At 35.3% G+C, this 16696-nt stretch overlaps 2 protein-coding genes and 1 long non-coding RNA gene across 3 annotated transcripts; all 3 read left to right on the top strand.

The window, feature by feature from the left end:
* Nucleotides 1–563: 563 nt before the first annotated feature.
* LOC130462006 (uncharacterized) lies at nt 564–2294 on the top strand. Its single transcript, XR_008922100.1, has 3 exons — nt 564–867; nt 1243–1306; nt 2015–2294. It is a non-coding gene; the product is annotated as an uncharacterized lncRNA (long non-coding RNA).
* Nucleotides 2295–3273: 979 nt separating this feature from the next.
* LOC110794319 (uncharacterized) lies at nt 3274–12036 on the top strand. Its single transcript, XM_021999279.2, has 11 exons — nt 3274–3425; nt 4533–4739; nt 4834–4917; nt 5054–5187; nt 6575–6669; nt 7713–7801; nt 7883–7994; nt 8871–9013; nt 9119–9189; nt 11235–11349; nt 11708–12036. Exons 2-11 carry the CDS (start codon nt 4548–4550, stop codon nt 11873–11875), a joined length of 1203 nt encoding a protein of 400 aa, XP_021854971.1. The 5' UTR covers nt 3274–3425; nt 4533–4547; the 3' UTR covers nt 11876–12036.
* Nucleotides 12037–12801: 765 nt separating this feature from the next.
* Nucleotides 12802–15642, top strand: LOC110794320 (dehydrodolichyl diphosphate synthase CPT3). The gene is made up of 3 exons (XM_021999281.2): nt 12802–13038; nt 13368–13453; nt 14557–15642. Exon 3 carries the CDS (start codon nt 14576–14578, stop codon nt 15386–15388), a length of 813 nt encoding a protein of 270 aa, XP_021854973.1. The 5' UTR covers nt 12802–13038; nt 13368–13453; nt 14557–14575; the 3' UTR covers nt 15389–15642.
* The last annotated feature ends 1054 nt before the right edge of the window (nt 15643–16696 follow it).

A 16696-nucleotide genomic window follows, 5' to 3' on the forward strand; every position in this document is an offset into this window, starting at 1 on the left:
CCATTTTCCTTCTCATTCACTCTACTTGACTCTACAAATCAGACACAATTTCAACTAAATTCCAACCAAAAAACAAAAATCAAATTTCAATTTCATTTTCTCAGTTTCTCTGATTCGAACCATCTCCCACCACCATTAGTCACCACCAACAACCACTGCCACCATTAACCGCCCCACCTCCCGGCTTCGTTAGCCGACCACCACCGCCCTACCACCATTACTCATCCCACCTACCTTCATCGCCGGCAAGAACCCGACCCAAATCCCCCACTCAACCTCCCCTGCTTCCCAGTTTTCGCACCCCACCCCTGCCTTGCTCTCCTCTGCACTCATCCTCCGGCACCGCCGTGCCACCACACTCCACATCCCCTCTTGTTTGCGCAGCCACCGCATCCCATGAACCACCCAGCCCACAAATCCCCTGTCTCCCCTCTTCTTTACGCACAACCTCCCTCTCTCCCGTCATCCTGCCGCCGCGAAATAACCACCACCACTGTCGCCTTAGACGACGCAATCCGGCAGCACCAAACCGCCCAATCGCCTGCTTCCTTCCTCTCCTCCTCCCTTTCGTGTTCTCCTTTCTCGGCCCCCTCCCCTGTTTTCTCCCCTGTTCGTGTCTTCCCTCCTCCCCTCGTGCTCTTCCGCCGCAAATCACCTTCCACCGTCGCCTCTGGCGCGGGTTGGCGTGGCTGCGCCGCCCAGCTCAGCCGCCCTCCCTCCTCTCCTCTCCTCTCTTTCGTGCTTCTCTGCTTGCATCCCCTTTGCTCGTGCTTTCCTTTCCAGAAAACCAAAACCAATATTTGGTCCTTGGTTTTTATTCTCCTTAAAACCCACAAGTTAATTGGGCCACTCTAGTTTGGGCTTTTGGTAAGGAACTAGTTTGCTATTTCAGATCTTGTAACTTATTTTAATAAAAAATTTATGATATAATTATTATTCATTTACTAATAAATTGTTCACTATTTCCAAGTTTAATTATCGACTTTCCTAAAATAAGCTACTAGTTTTAATTATCAAAAATGGAATTTAAATAATTCTCATGTGAATTGATTTATGAATTATAAATTTAAATTTTTTTGAAATTTCGATCAAAAACAATATTTTCTTTAAGTTTATGAAATTATATTTTTATCGAAATTCGTTATTTATAACATCACTACTTAAAATTTATTATTTATAAAATGTTGATTTTAAATTATTTATCGTCTTAGTTACTAATTTAATAATTCGATATTTTGAAAGAAATTGGACTCGGGGCTCAGGAAGGACGATCCATCAGACAGGAAGTATAAAAACTACGGTTGAGGTAACAGCTATTGCTAGTACCCGCAATCCCCTTATAAATATGATTTATGAAATTATGACGTTATGATTGAATTTATGAATTAAATGTTTTGATGTGTTTTATGGATTGTGGGATGAAATATGATTTGTTTGAATTGTTTATTATAATATGATTTGATTGAGTTTTCTCATAAAATTATGTTTATGCAATGCTTTGAAAGAAATAATATGTTTATTGATCCAGGATCAAAATGATGTTTTATGAGCTAAATGAGTTATGTTATTTCGAACTGAAATACAAGCCAAGGCTTGGTAAAATTATTCAAAACATGATAAATGAAAGTGAAAGACCTGGTTTGTCTGGCGGTATATAAACTACCATCTTCCTATCTACCGGTCATGCATGCACCACGGACACCTGTCCACCCATGGATTACGAGCCCAGGCTCCCATGGTTTATGAGCCCAGGCTCAGGGCCCAGGCCCATGTTACGATGATGAGCCCAGGCTCAGGGCCCAGGCCCAGTGGAGAATTCCTTCACGGTTCGTACTTGCCGACAACTAGTATGTTAAATTGCAAAGTTTATGAATGAATTAAATATGATATTTTATTAAATATTTTACCTATTCTATTCTCCCTGTGTTATTAAATAAAATGAATTGAAATGAATTTACGTTGCTAGGGTAGTCGTTACTGAGTCTTCGGCTCACCGTTTTGTTTTCCGTTTTAGGTACTGCGGGAATCGATGGAAACGCGTAGAGGCGAGGAATTTCACTTTTATATTTTTCACCTAGTTTATGCTTGATGTTTATAATAGTTTAATTTAAAGACTTTTAGTAATTTATGTACTTGTATTTTGGGAATATAAATGATTATTATATTAATTTGGAGGTTTTTATGGCTTATGTATGATGTTGCCTTGTAATTTCCAAGAGGGAATTACGGCAGGTAATGTCCCGACCAAATTAGGTTAATTCCGCTGCTAATTATGCTTTAATAAGTGATTTAGAGGTCGGGGCGTTACACTATACAAGACCAAGTTGTTGGTAAGAGATATTAGCGAAAAAATACATAGATCCTTTGCCGATTAGGAAAGTCCAATTTGTTGGAGTCCCACCTGATTTTCTTTAATATGAATTATCTTTAAAAAATATTCAATTGAGAATCGTATACTGCATCCGTTTTTTTGTACTTGCGCCATTTGGGTTGGACATAAAAAATAAGAAAAGTTACAAACATCAAAATGACCCATATGATAAAAAAACAGAAAAGAGGAAAAAAGTTAAGTAACAATGGTAAATTTGAAATGTAATTAAGGATGAAATGGATATTTATTATGCAAACACACCAAAAACATATGAAAATATATCATAAAGGAAATTGTGCAAGTTCTCTAAACGAAAAAATGTGCAAGTAAAAAAAATGGAGGAAATATATATATGTTAGCAAAAAGAAAATGCATATAAACACAATCGCTAATTGATAATCTAAAATACTAGCAAATAATTTATTTGACCCATTGAACTGTTGCAACTGCAAATGAACCATCCACATTATAATTAGAAAAAAACGGATAATAAAAAATCAAAACAGACCCATGTATTTTAAGATTACTCACTGGCCGTATCATTTAAGCCGCAATAGTATGAATAAAATTCGTTAATCAACAATTGATAGGCTAATTTTTGAGTAATTTACATTATTTACGTAAAACTTTATTTGATTAGCTAAAGGAAAGCGAATCATTTTTTTTCGATTCTTTTCTCTATTAATTTTTATGTTTGATCTAAATATTTTTTTTAGAAAAGATATACTACGTATAATTTTATTTAATAAATAAATAAATTAAAGGAATTTTATCCTAATGTGTTATTTTTCTCCTTTTTAATAGTTTTAGAGTCATAAGTTGCATTAAACTCTATGTTAACGCATTCGAAGTCATGAATTCGAGGCTAAAACCCTAATTATTATATCCCGTATACAAAATATATCCGATACTATATAAATAAAATACACAACACTATTCTCGTGTTTATTCACAACCGCCTTTTCATATTCGACTTGAACAAAAAGAAAAATAAACACAGTCCTTCACAGCCTGCTACTCCATTGTCATCTTCTCGCTCTCCTCTTTCGTCAAGGTTTGTTTATAATGGTTTACAATTTTCCTATTTAAGTTCGTCTTTAAATTTGATTTTCCTTTAAATAGTTGAGCATCATGAGTTGATTATGCTGAAAATTGTAGGCTATTTTTCTCAGTACTGGATGAATTTTATGAACTAGGGTTTTTCCCCGATTCCTTCGTTTCGTTAGTATTAAATTCAAAGCTTTAGGTATTTAGGTTGATTCTCTATAATTTTACTTTATATAGTTGAGCATCATGAATTGATTATGCTGATATTGTAGGCTATGTTTCCTAGTATTGGATGAATTTTATGAATTAGGTTTTTTTTTGCCCAATTGCATCAATTCGTTAGTATTCAATTCAAAGCTTTGGGTATTTAGGTTGATTCTGTATAATTTTACTTTAATAGTTGAGCATCATGAGTTGATTATGCTGAAATTGTAGGCTATTTTTCTTAGTATTGGATGAATTTTATGAATTAGGGTTTTTTCCCCAATTACCTCAATTCGTTAATATTAAATTCAAAGCTTTGAGTATTTAGGTTGATTCACTCCCGTGCTGTAGGCGTCTCTTTTGATTTATTCTCTTGTGATAATACTTTCATTACTGTGAATGAATATATCCTCCTGAATTTTGGTTGCTACATAATTGCAAAGCGGGCTATAATTACAAGGACACAACCCTAAATCAATTGCCCTAATTTTTCGCCCACTATTGAAATTGCAGGTACTGCTCATGCGAGCTTCAGTTAATTTCCTCTGTATTGGTGATTTAAATTTGTGAGAATTTCTGGTTGTTGGAATTAATCTCTGGGTCTTGAGTTTGAGTTTTACTGTGATTATGATTTTAGCCTTTTCTTGTATTAAGTTTTCTCCTGCAACGGTTCAATTTAGTCGCCGAGAACTATGTTGTCTAACAAGCAATTCATTTTATTGAATCTTGTTGTAGAAGGGTTAAGGGTTCAAAAGGCAATTAAATTTGAACTCTTATATCAAATCATACCCAAAAAGTATACCAATTAGATGTCACTTACTCACGTATGATGGTTTGATATTCTTTGGGAACTTGGATATAAGTAGTAGTCATTGATGTTTGTGATTTTTTTTTTTTTTTGTTGTTGCAGAAATCAAAGGTAAAAATGCATTTAGAAGAGTTGGAAAGTGGTGGAATTTCGGCTTCTGTTGAGGAAGTGCAAAGAATTACTGATAATATGAGTGATTTTGATGAGGATGATGATGAAGATCAAGTTCCCGTAAAGCTTGGTTTTGTTGAAAAGAGTAGCCAACCGCTTCTTCGTCAAATGTTTCCTTGCAAGGCGGGAGGAGTTCCGGTGTGCCAGCTAGCTCTTTTGAACTCCCATTTTTTTACGTGCTCTTTTTCGTATTATGCTTTTTATCTGATCAAATTTACATACTCACTCGCAGGCGTGGCTGGATCCTGTCAATCTACCAACAGGAAAGTCTTGTCTCTGTGATATGTGTGGGGAACCTCTGCAATTCTTACTTCAGGTTTGTGGTGTTCATATTCGATTTCAGATGTGGAGCCTTTTCCTACTTTTCAGAAGGACATAGATTAGGCTTGCTGCTATATATACAACATTGATTATGCTTTGTTCTAATCTGTTTCTTTGTGGTGCAATTACAGGTTTATGCTCCGATCGCAGAGAAGGAATCCGCATTCCATCGAACTTTATATGTGTTCATGTGCCTTTCAATGACATGTCTTCTGAGAGACCAACATGAGCAATGGAAACGTGGCCCACAAAAGCCATCTAGAAGGTATTTTCTGGTTTCATACATTTTGGAAATTTCCCCCCTTCTAAACAGCTTTTTCTTTCAAAAATTATAATTGCTGTTTTATTTTCTTTTGGGAAAAGAATTGAGAGCATTGTGTTCGTCCAGCTTGGAAAAATAATCAATCTACTTGCAATAATAGTGTGTAATCTGCATACTCATGTACAAGGAAATGCTCCTCTCAAAACTTGTCGTACCCACCGTACTCACCTCTCAATCACTAAACAATAGCCCTAAATCAACATAACATTGGCAGAAAATTTACCAGAGAGTCTACAACAAACTAGGAATTTCTCCACGTCAGCCACTTATGCCCTTTTGTTTTGCATATTCTGTCCAAAATTTTTAAGCTTCAACTATTTTGTGACTGCTTCCTTCTCCTCGATCTGCAGAAGAGGTTTCCTTGCTGTCCTATTGAGTCTTGTTCTGTGTTGGTTTCAAACACACTCTTTTGGGGTTCCTGAATCCTTTAAGAAATGTTGTTTATTTCTTGGTATCCAATTGCTTGAGCTGTATACTCATTCCTCAAAGCCCTTCAATTTTGCAACCAAGCTGAACATTTTGCTCTTGTAGAGAAGACTAGTCCCTGTTATCTGAATAATATATGGTATTATCATCATTCGCCACCACACCCTATAATGAAGGAACCTAAAAGGTCTGGCACCGTCTTCATTTGTTCATGCACTCAACTTTAGATGGGTGAGTGATTAAATATTCCAAGGGTTAAGAAAACAACTAATATCGAATAGATACTATGCTCCAGACTAGTTATCATTGCTCTATTAAGTATACGTCAACCCTCAACCCCACTGGCTACTTTTTTCTACTAGTAAACTATGCTTCAAAAGGCGGCATATTCTCAAGGGTAAAACTCAACACATACAGATATCACAATAACAGAAATATTGTTTCTACTCCTTCATCCTTCAGTAAAGGTCACCCAAATCAGCCAAAATTAACCAAGGAAACACCATTCTCCTACCCAATTCTCCAACTAAACCGCATTTCCCTTCTTCTGAAGAATTAGAGGCATAAAAAAAGGAATTTACGCCACTGAGGCTACGTTTTGGAGAAAAAGTGACTTTCAGTTAATCTACTTGCCGATGAACCTCCATCATGCCCAGTTGTCCATAATACCTTTTGCACTTAGTTAAAATCTTCAATTGCCTTCTTTGAGGCCTTCCCCCTCGCATAGAGGAACGAGTGAGTCGATAAGCGAATTCTCTTATCCTACATCCTTAGTGTCTTTTAAACTTGTGCATTGTCTGTCGCTTTAACAAAAACTCTTGTAAATTTCCACTACATTGATATATAAGATTCTTTTGTTATCTTTTTATCGCTAAGTTTGGGCAACTCCAATGTTTATTTCTAGTGTGAAGGTCTTCCGCTGCCAACTCCCGCTTACGAATTCCTTTTACTCAAGTGAGGCGTCAAAAGATGGGAATGCCATACTTTTAGGAACTGGAGGTACTGGATTATGTTTTTTTTTTTGAAAGTTTTCTTGTGGTTGTAAATATGTCAATCTTCAATCCACTTGGAATTTGTGGATTGTGTATGACTGCATGACGCCTATCGGCTTCAAAATGGAAGATTAACATTCCCGCCTTCTCCCTCTATGTATACTGATAGCGAAAAAAGAACATGTTGGATGAATATAATAGTGGAGATATTTCATTCTTAACAAATTGGGGTACAAAATTATATTTGAATTTTGTGAAGGTAAAAAAATAAATTCAAACTAGCCTTCGTGATTGGGTTGATTGAATCAATGAATCAATGAAATCCTTTAGTCTTGGTAGTTCCTATCTGAACTGTGTGGCTCTTGTCTGAATTTACTTTGAACTTATCTGATCTCATTTTAGTTGTAAAAAAACTTGTTGATCCGTTGTCCTTATTTGAACTTATATAAACTTCTGTCCTCTTACTGGTTCTTATCTGAAATGAATTTATGAAAGAACAGGCCCTCAGAGGCCAAGTCTGTATTACTATATGTCTGCAATTAAATTTGATTATATGTATTGGTGAGTCACGTAAACCAATATCTATTTTGAGACTACTGGTTGACTATTAGTGCTTCTGCTATACCTTAAATACTGGAAATATTTTTTGTTTGCCAAAAATTAATTAAAAAAATAACTGAAATTATATGGTCAGGGCTCTAGCTGTGAAGTTTTTTCAAATTTTTAGGCACAATAGAAGTTGTTTAAGTACAATAGAATATGTATATTGGCATCCAAACACGCTCTTAATTGAGTACTAGGTGTAGGATAATGTTAGACGTTACCTTAAGGATAAATTCAAAGAGATGCTGCTGAAGTGCTGATCATGGCTGAGAAAAAGGGAATATGGGATAGTAGCTTATCTCTGCAGCATGTCATAATATTGCTCATGCATTGTAAATTGACCAGCTGTTTACAAATTCCAAAATAAAGAATCTCATTTTATACATTCTTTAGATGTTCTGTTTCAAGTTAGTTAATTTCCCTCTGATTGTCACTTGTGTTGTTTAGCTCCCCTTTGTGCTTGGTGTGGCTCATGGAAGGGAGATAAAGCATGTAGCAGCTGCAAAACGGCCCGTTACTGCTCTGAGAAACACCAGGCAATTGCAACTTAATCTCTTCAGAAATTGAGTGACTTTTTAAGCCAACTATTGCTAATTATTTACTTTTTCTGTGTGTAGGTATTGCATTGGCGTGCAAATCATAAAACCAAATGTCAACAATTAAGTGTTTCTTCCAAGTCATGTGATGGTAGCTGTATTGATGATGGCTCTTCAAATGAGATTATCACAGGTTAGTTAATCATCATACGTAATCGCAAAAAAGAGCATGCTTGGCTTGATTTAGGAAGTGATATTAAATGGTTAATCTGTCGCCCCATGTGGGTCGCTGTATGATTTTGTGCCTTTAAAGTAAGGAAAAGTTGTTAATCCATGGAATTCTGTTTAGTTTAGTGTAGTGTAGTTTGTTGAATTTATTGAAAATGCAACTAACCTTGCTGCGTGTTAGTATAAGATTACAAGACTGTCTTGAAGTCTGACACTGCTGTGTGCCTGTGTTGAAGCTCTGAAGTCTGATCTTCAACGTCTTAAATGCTATGTATCAGACTATGCTTCTAGTATTAATCATGTGATTTCTTGCTTCAAATTGAATTAATGGTGGGAGTCTGGGAGGAGTTGGGAATTATGGGGCGGGAATTTTTTCCGACACTTTATATGATAGCCATGTCTAAAGAACTAGTCAAGGCACTCCTTTGACCGTGTCGCCGTGTCTGGATTTTTTTGGATTAGAGTGTCGGACCTCCAACACCAGTGTCGGACGTGACACTTAAATCCGTGTCTGACCAACATCCTGAAAAGCTGATTCAGATAAAAACTACTACACTAAAAGGAATGCATATACTACTAGAGAAATAAAGAAAAGGATATGATAAAATTAAACAATAATAGAAGAGTAGAAGGGGATAGAGGTAAGGGCCATAGGGGGGTGGGTAAGGTTGCCGAACCAAGGCAAATAGATGATGCATGCATGGGTAGAGCCCAGGAGGGAGGGTTATGGGATTATCTTTTTGTGTGTGTATTTTTTTTTTTAATTTACTCCCTTAATCGTGATCACTGTGTACCATTATATTTGGGTTTGTATATTGAATTTCCTGTTTGTTGTGAACAGCTGCAAGCAAAGCTCTTTGGCCTGAGTTTGAGATAATAGTCGGAGATGAAGAACTTTCATCTTCGGATGCTGATGAAAATTCTGATTCATTGGTCAGTAAACGAATGGATGAAACAGTCAACTCACTCATGGACAGTTTTGAGGTGTGAGTTCATGTTGTGTGGTTCCTACTTAGGTGGTGGTTGTTTACCTGGAGTGGTTAAAATTTTCTACTGGTTTCCTGATGAGCTTATTCCATGTCTGAACAGGGTGATGATGATCGACGAAGTTGGGCAACATTTCAACTGCATCTTGCTAAAGCCCCTGAACAAGTATTGAGGTAATCAGACATTTAGTTTTAGTACGTAGTGAAGTTACTACTGTGCACGTTTGAGTGTTTTACAGTTGTACTACGTATTATGGTTTTCTGAACTTCTTGATGAAGAACTAAAGTAAGGTTTCAAGTTGGAAATTAGATATTCTGGAAATTGTGTTATTTGTCATCATTTATGCTACTTGTTTTCAGTAGATTGCTACGAGGATATGAGTTGGGTTGGATTGGATTAGGTCATGATGAGCTTATTCCATGTTTGGACTTCTGTTAATTTGATTTGCTAATGTAACTTGCCATGCCCATATCGGATACTTAGCTGATACCTAGATGTGGATATTTGAGTACTATGTTTAAGAGATAATAGGAAACCATGGAAGAACATAACATATACTTTCTCCATTCTTTTTTACTTGCACCATTTGGAATTTCACGTTTACTAATGCATAACTTTGAGCATCAATATCTTTAATCATCTCAGTAAAAGTGAATAAAAAAGTTTATATTTTTAAAGTTTATATCGAGATGAATCTATCAAAATCCTATATGACTATCTTATAAATCACAAAATATAATCAAAGAAAAGTGTGAGTAGTGTAGAAGATAAAATGGTGCAAGTATTAAAGCACGGAGAAAGTACGTGTCAGGTACTTTTGAGGAAACTGAAGGTGAGTCTAACTGATGTAGGTTTGGGATTTCGGGCTAGCTTAGAATCTTAGATTACTAAATGCTTATTGGTTAAAAGTATAGATAGGAAACATCACAGTAAATTAGGTTTCCTTTAATAGTTTTCATTTCCTATGTTATGAATGTTATAGAACACAGGATTTACAATTCGGTCCACTAATACATGCATGTAGCTTTAGTCAGCAGGAATAAGCCGAATAACTCTAAGAGGAAAAAATTCTGTTAATCTGACTAGCTTTGTGATATTGTTTCACTTTAGTGAATTTATGTATGTCATGAGCATATGTCCTGCACTTCACCCGGAAAAAATCATCATTTTTCTCAACATAGAAGTGGTTTAGATTAGATTTCCCCATATGCCACATCCGTAAATCCGTAATAATGGGGGTTGAGACCGCATGACAACTAATCCTGTTATGTTTTCTGACTATTAGAGACTTGAATCACTTTATAGTCAGCTCTTCTTTCCTTTTTCTGCTTCTAACGAAGTACTACGTAACAATTATAAATTTATAATGCTGTACCTGAGGTCAGGGGGTCGTTTGGGGAATTTAAATCTTCCGTTTTACGCTGGGGCAAGGCTCAAGGCTATAGTGAAAGTCTTAAATAATTAAATACACAATAAATTGTTATTTTGTCTTTTCTGGAATATCATAGTACACAGTTGTAACCTTACATATAAGCCATCACCTTTATGGTTTTATCCTGTTCTTTCTGTGTTACCCCTCATGTGTAGCATATCTCTCATCTCTGAAGGTTCCTCATAGAACCCAATTCACCTTGTGCTGTACACGTAGAGTCGTAGGGGCAATACAGTAGCCTATATTTATTTTGGGAATCTGTAGCCTTTCTTGCTTTGAATCAGTTACTTTTAGTTTTTGTTCTGGTGTAATTTGATTGATAATGATTAAAGCAAAATGGGTAACCTTTGTAGTGTGATTTGGTTGCTCATGAATAAGTTAAATGGCAAATCTGTCCTTAACTTTCGTGTAACACAACCCCCTGAAAAGGTAGATGTACTTGGAAACTGTTGGGGAAAAGGTCCAATTCATGCTGTCCATTTTTGTCATTTCAGGCACCTGGTGTGGGTTTGTTAGTAGCTTATTAAACTGTAGACTTGTTTTGTTTGTATTTCTAGAGACTCGTTGCATATTTTATTGACTCAAGTGTAACGAAGACCCGATTTTCTAAACTGCATTGTAATGTTGAATCATTCATCGCTCTGTGACATTAGGTGTTTCAATTTTCCTCTCTATGAAGCTTTCGAAAAATCACATTCTCAAATGGCTTTATAGTGTTTATATTCATTAGTGGTTGGTTCAAATGATTGATATAACAAAATTTCTTTTTCCGAATTGCCAAAACAGGTACTCTAGAGATGAAAGGGCTAAGCCTCTTTGGCCTACATCAAGTGGCCGACCATCTAAGGCTGATATACCGAAGTGCTCTTCATGTGGCGGCACGATGACTTTTGAGTTTCAGGTTTGTTAAAATTCACTAACTTGTTCGTTATCGTTTTTTGTTTCCAATTTTCTGTTTTTTACAAAACTGAAAACCAAAATATGAAAAACCACAAAATGTGGTTTCCATTTTTTTGTTGTCAGTTTTCAAAATCAACATGTTATTATAGGTATGACTATGTTTTAGTTAATGATTCAAAACCTAGAGATTAGCATGCTTGCCACAATTTCATTTGACTTACAAAACAAAAAACTGGAAACTGAAAGTGATACCGAACAGACCCAACTAAAAGATCATCATCATGCTCGCTACAATTTCTTCTAGCCATCTATCTAGTATTTATTTCATAAATTTCGGGTGCTTTATGTAATGTTTGTAGATCTTGCCACAATTGCTTTACTACTTTGGTGTGGACAACGATGTCAACTCGCTGGACTGGGCGACGATGGTGGTGTACACTTGTGCAGACTCTTGCGAAGGAAGTCCGGCTTACAAAGAGGAGTTTGTTTGGGTACAACTTACCTCACAATCTTCTACTACCGCTTGATCTCCAGCATTAAAATGTATAAAATTCAGATTAGTTTTGAACGAGTTCTTTAAAGTTTTATGTCGTATTTGTTTTCAATGGGTTGAATTTTTGAAACGAAGAAATCCTTAAATTATGTATGATCTCTCATTCACTTGCTTATTTTTATTTTTATTTTATCATACTATGTTTTTAGCATAACTTACGGTTACATCATCACAAAATTATGGAGGGAATGTTCTCAAGAGTATTCAACTACCCTATGTTCTTTGCTGAGTAGCATGTGTGCATCATACTCTCGCATGTAAAATCAAAAGCCACGGGTCAAATTTCGATTAGTAAGGGTTCAAATGTATTACTCTCTCCATCCCAGATTAGTTTACACTTTCTTTTTTCGTCTGTCCCCAGATTAATTGTTATACTTCTAAATTAGAAATGACCCCGTAATTATTATGTTGTCTCTCTTCTCACTAATTTTTTTACAGTTTTCATACCCCTCTCATTCAATTTTAAAAAAATACCTCACTAACTCGTATTACATCTACTTTTTCAATAAAATAGCAATTGATAATCGAATAATCTTATCACCTAAAACTTTGTGCAAATAGTAATTTAGTTGCTTGTGATGATAAATTGTTCATTTTACTTTCGAATTCTTATACTCAAACCAGAAACTATATGTCCTATTGAGGGTGGGAGATTCGAATCTGATATTTATCGTACACTGACCTTAGTCTTAACCACTAAGCCAATACAGTACATCATTAGTAACTTGTTGAGTCTAATGTTAAACATATCAAATTTGTCGCCATTACTACGCACGGGAAGTGATAAATCCAAGGAAAATTTTACTTTTTCCAAGGAAATTCACATTTTTTTAAAGTTGATTTCCTTGGAATAAGTGAAATTTTTCCTTGGATTTATCATTTCCCGTTACGCACCCTAATTGCGATTACAGGATAGCACATTGCCACTTTCCCATCTCCCAAAATTCCACAAAATCTCTCTTCTCAAACCCATTAACACTATTTTCTCTCTCCTCATTCATCACCTTCGATTAAACCTCCCATTTGATCTCCCTTATGTCAAATTGACTCTTCAAATCAACAAACTCAGTCAATACCAACATTGAACTCGTCTTCCTCCATTCGTCGCTCAGCCATTGACCCAACTCGGGCTTCGAGGTGAATCACCTTCCACTCACTCCTTTGTGTATGCTTAACTCTTTGATATTTACTTCATTATCCCCAATTTAATATCCTGATTAGTTGCTTAATTTATAGACATTATTATTGGATTAATTGGGTTTGATTCGATTGGTTATTGATTAATTTTAGAAATTCGATTGAATACTCTTAAAATGTTAGTGCTGAACTTATGATGCAACATGTTAAATTCGTGAGTAGTGTAGCATTTGAATCTTCAAGTTTAGCTTAATTTTTTTTGATATTTCTAGGATCATCAATACCTTCAGTTTTTCAATTTTCTTATTTTAGATTGTTGTCAATTTTAGTATCCAAATCGGTATCTGAATTCCTGAAGAATTAAGAGTTGGGCAATACTGCATAAGTGAAGATCAGGAAAAGTTGACAGAGAAAGGTTAGTCTGTTTGTTATTGGCAGTGATGTTGTTACAGCACTATAATTCAATCTAAATTCGAATCAATATCTTTCGTGTTGCAATCAATTCTGACCTTTTACTTCCTTAAACATGAATTTTCTTCTTGATTGAGCTATTGATTGGGTTGAATGAACTCTTATTGTGGCGAATTCGTATTCTGGCATTGTGTGGTAATTTAAATCCATGTAGACATTCTTTGTTTAGGAGACGTTATTGACTAATTACAACGTCATATATGCTAACCTAATATAGGAGATTACAAAATTTATACAAGAATAATTACATATATTCTACTCCGGAGTATCACTTACGTTGATCATCCTGTTTAGTGTAAGGGAATTATAGGTACTATTGGTATAATAATGCAGGTGCGCGAAGTATATGAATATCGGAAAAGTTCCACTTTGATCATATGTGTAGGTTGTGTTAAGGTTGTTTGAATGTTTGACTGTTGTAGTAAAAGTTGGATGCAGTAATGAAAGAAGGGGGAAATTGAGGGTCAAAGTTGTAGTTTTTACGGAGTATAAACAAATGTTTGCACAATAGTGTTATTGGGATATTATTTCAACAAGAAAGTTAATTGAACTTGTCATCAATACCCATCAAACTGACGAAGGTGAACTGAAGTTCGAGCTAGCTCATACTTAAAAAAGTGAATCCCTGTCAATGGAATGGAGAGACAAGTCAATTTGATTTTTTGAATCTTCCGTAAGACCCCGTGAAAAGGGGGGGAAATGATTAACCTCCACCTAGCTAGAGACCTAGATGACATGGATATAGTGTGGATAGAATATATTCCAAGAAAACCTAATCAACCAAGTAAGCATGATTTTCCTCAAAAGACCATCTGGAAAAAAAGAGGCATCATTTTTCAAAACATGACACTTGACAAGAACAATTGTCATGATTTTTGAATGCCTTTTCAGGGTTTTGCTTGAAATGTACTTTTTATGACTTTGTCTGACTTTCTTTATTCTATGAATATGGTGCTAAGTGCTAACCTAATTCTGTAATCATCAATCTGTTCTTGTTAATGACTGTTCCCCATGTTAAGAAGTTCATATTATTATGATATATTGCAGAACTCAAATATTTGGTTTGATGGGGAACAAAGAAAACCAGAACATGTTAACAAGTAACTTGGGCAATATTGCACGGAGATTATTATTCGGTATTCTTTCTATGGGACCAATCCCTGATCATATAGCTTTCATTATGGATGGAAACCGAAGATATTCCAAGAAAAACAAATTAGAGGAAGGAACAGGCCATAACTTAGGGTTTACTGCTCTAACATCCATGCTTAAGTACTGCTATGAACTCGAGGTAAAATACATAACTGTATACGCCTTTAGTATTGATAATTTCAAAAGACGGCCTGAAGAAGTTAAGTCTTTAATGGAGCTTATACGGGAGAAAATAGAAAGCTTGATTAAAGAGGATAGTATTGTTAACCAACATGGAGTTAGAGTTTACTTTGTTGGGGACTTAAAGTTACTAGATGACTCAGTAAGGTTAGCTGCTGAAAAGGCTATGGAAGTTACTGCTGGTAACTCCAAAGCCGTGCTGTCAATTTGTATTGCGTACACTTCTACGAATGAGATTGTGAATGCTGTTGAACAATCTTGTGTAGAAAAATGGGATGAACTTAATAGTTTAACCAAAAAGTCGATAAGTGTGATGGATGTTGAGAAGCATATGTATATGAGAGTTGCTCCGAATCCTGATATAGTGGTAAGGACTTCTGGTGAAAACCGCTTGAGTAATTTTCTTCTGTGGCAGAGTGCAAACTCTATTCTGTATAACCCCACCGCGCTTTGGCCTGAGATTGGTCTTCGGCATTTAGTTTGGGCTGTGCTGAACTTCCAAAGAAATCAAGCTTGTTTGGAAACGAAAAAGAAGCAACAACGCTGATGTTACGATGTACGGAGTAGTTGATGTGATGATAAGATTAGGAGTTAATTTTGTGAACTACATGAAGATAATTTCTTGTATACAAATTAGTTTGCAAATCATAATTTTGTAGGTTATATAGAATCATTATTACTGCATTTCTCCTGTTTACGAGTCTGGTAAAAACATGTCAAGGAAGCTTTATGTACCTTCTCTTTACCACAAAGCATTATTACAAGTTTGGAGTTGTGATATAGTACATGCTTGTTTGTCTTTTTTTTGTTTTTTAAACCTTTTTCATAAAGAAAAAAAACCAGGTTAACGGTTAACCCCTTTGATAGAGCCAACTTAACTCAGGATGATAAAGGAGAGGGAAGTATCTAAAGACGCAAACCATAAGGATACGTTTGGATAAGAGCTTTTTTTCGCTGTCAAGAAATCTGCTGCTTGATTGACTTTCCGATAACAATGAATGGTCGAGATGTAGTACATGCTTGTGTTTGGTGATACTAAACATATATGACGCGTTACATATAAGAATTTGTGAACGAAAAACTATTACGAGTATAATTTATTTTTATTTTTTGACGAATACGTTTCGGATACTTGAGTCGGGTTACTGGATATGATTCTCATCTAGTTCAACAATTATATTAGAACATGAGTGAAATTTCAAACACCCAATATTACAATACAACAAGTCATTCGAACTTCCACAAGCATCATTGACTTGTGATGACATTTCGATTTGTCAATAGAATTTTTGTTTACAAAGGTTTACTCTTCATGGTTTGACCGCTTGACTTTGTAACCTTTTATCAAATTAATAATACCATTTGTTCTCTTTACACGGGGGGAGATTAATAATCAAACACGTGACATCTATGATTAATCGAAAACCACAGTTCTAGTCAATTTAGAAGCGATGCAGTATAAGATATGTTTTAAGAGACATAATAATTATTATTTTTATGAGAAATCGAAATTATTTTTATTGTACATTTACTATATCACTTTATGACTTTTCTCAAAATATGTGGATTTACATATATATTTTATTTGTATGCATGACCATTTGGTCTTTTAATCCGTCTTTTTTGTATGAACTTTAAGGTGAAAATGCAATTAAATTCTTTTAGTTTGAAATTCCTCCTAGGTTAGGAAATTCTTGGACATGCATGAATGATGATGATGTTGCATTAGAGTCTTGATTGACAATTCAAAACACACATCTCTCTCGCATGCTTCATAAAGAGATAATTTTTTCTATAAATTGACTCACAATTTGAAATTTTAGCCCATAATGCATAATTTCTAGTTGCGTGATAT

This window comes from Spinacia oleracea, chromosome 5 (assembly GCF_020520425.1).
Source record: "Spinacia oleracea cultivar Varoflay chromosome 5, BTI_SOV_V1, whole genome shotgun sequence".
Lineage (NCBI taxonomy): Eukaryota > Viridiplantae > Streptophyta > Magnoliopsida > Caryophyllales > Amaranthaceae > Spinacia > Spinacia oleracea.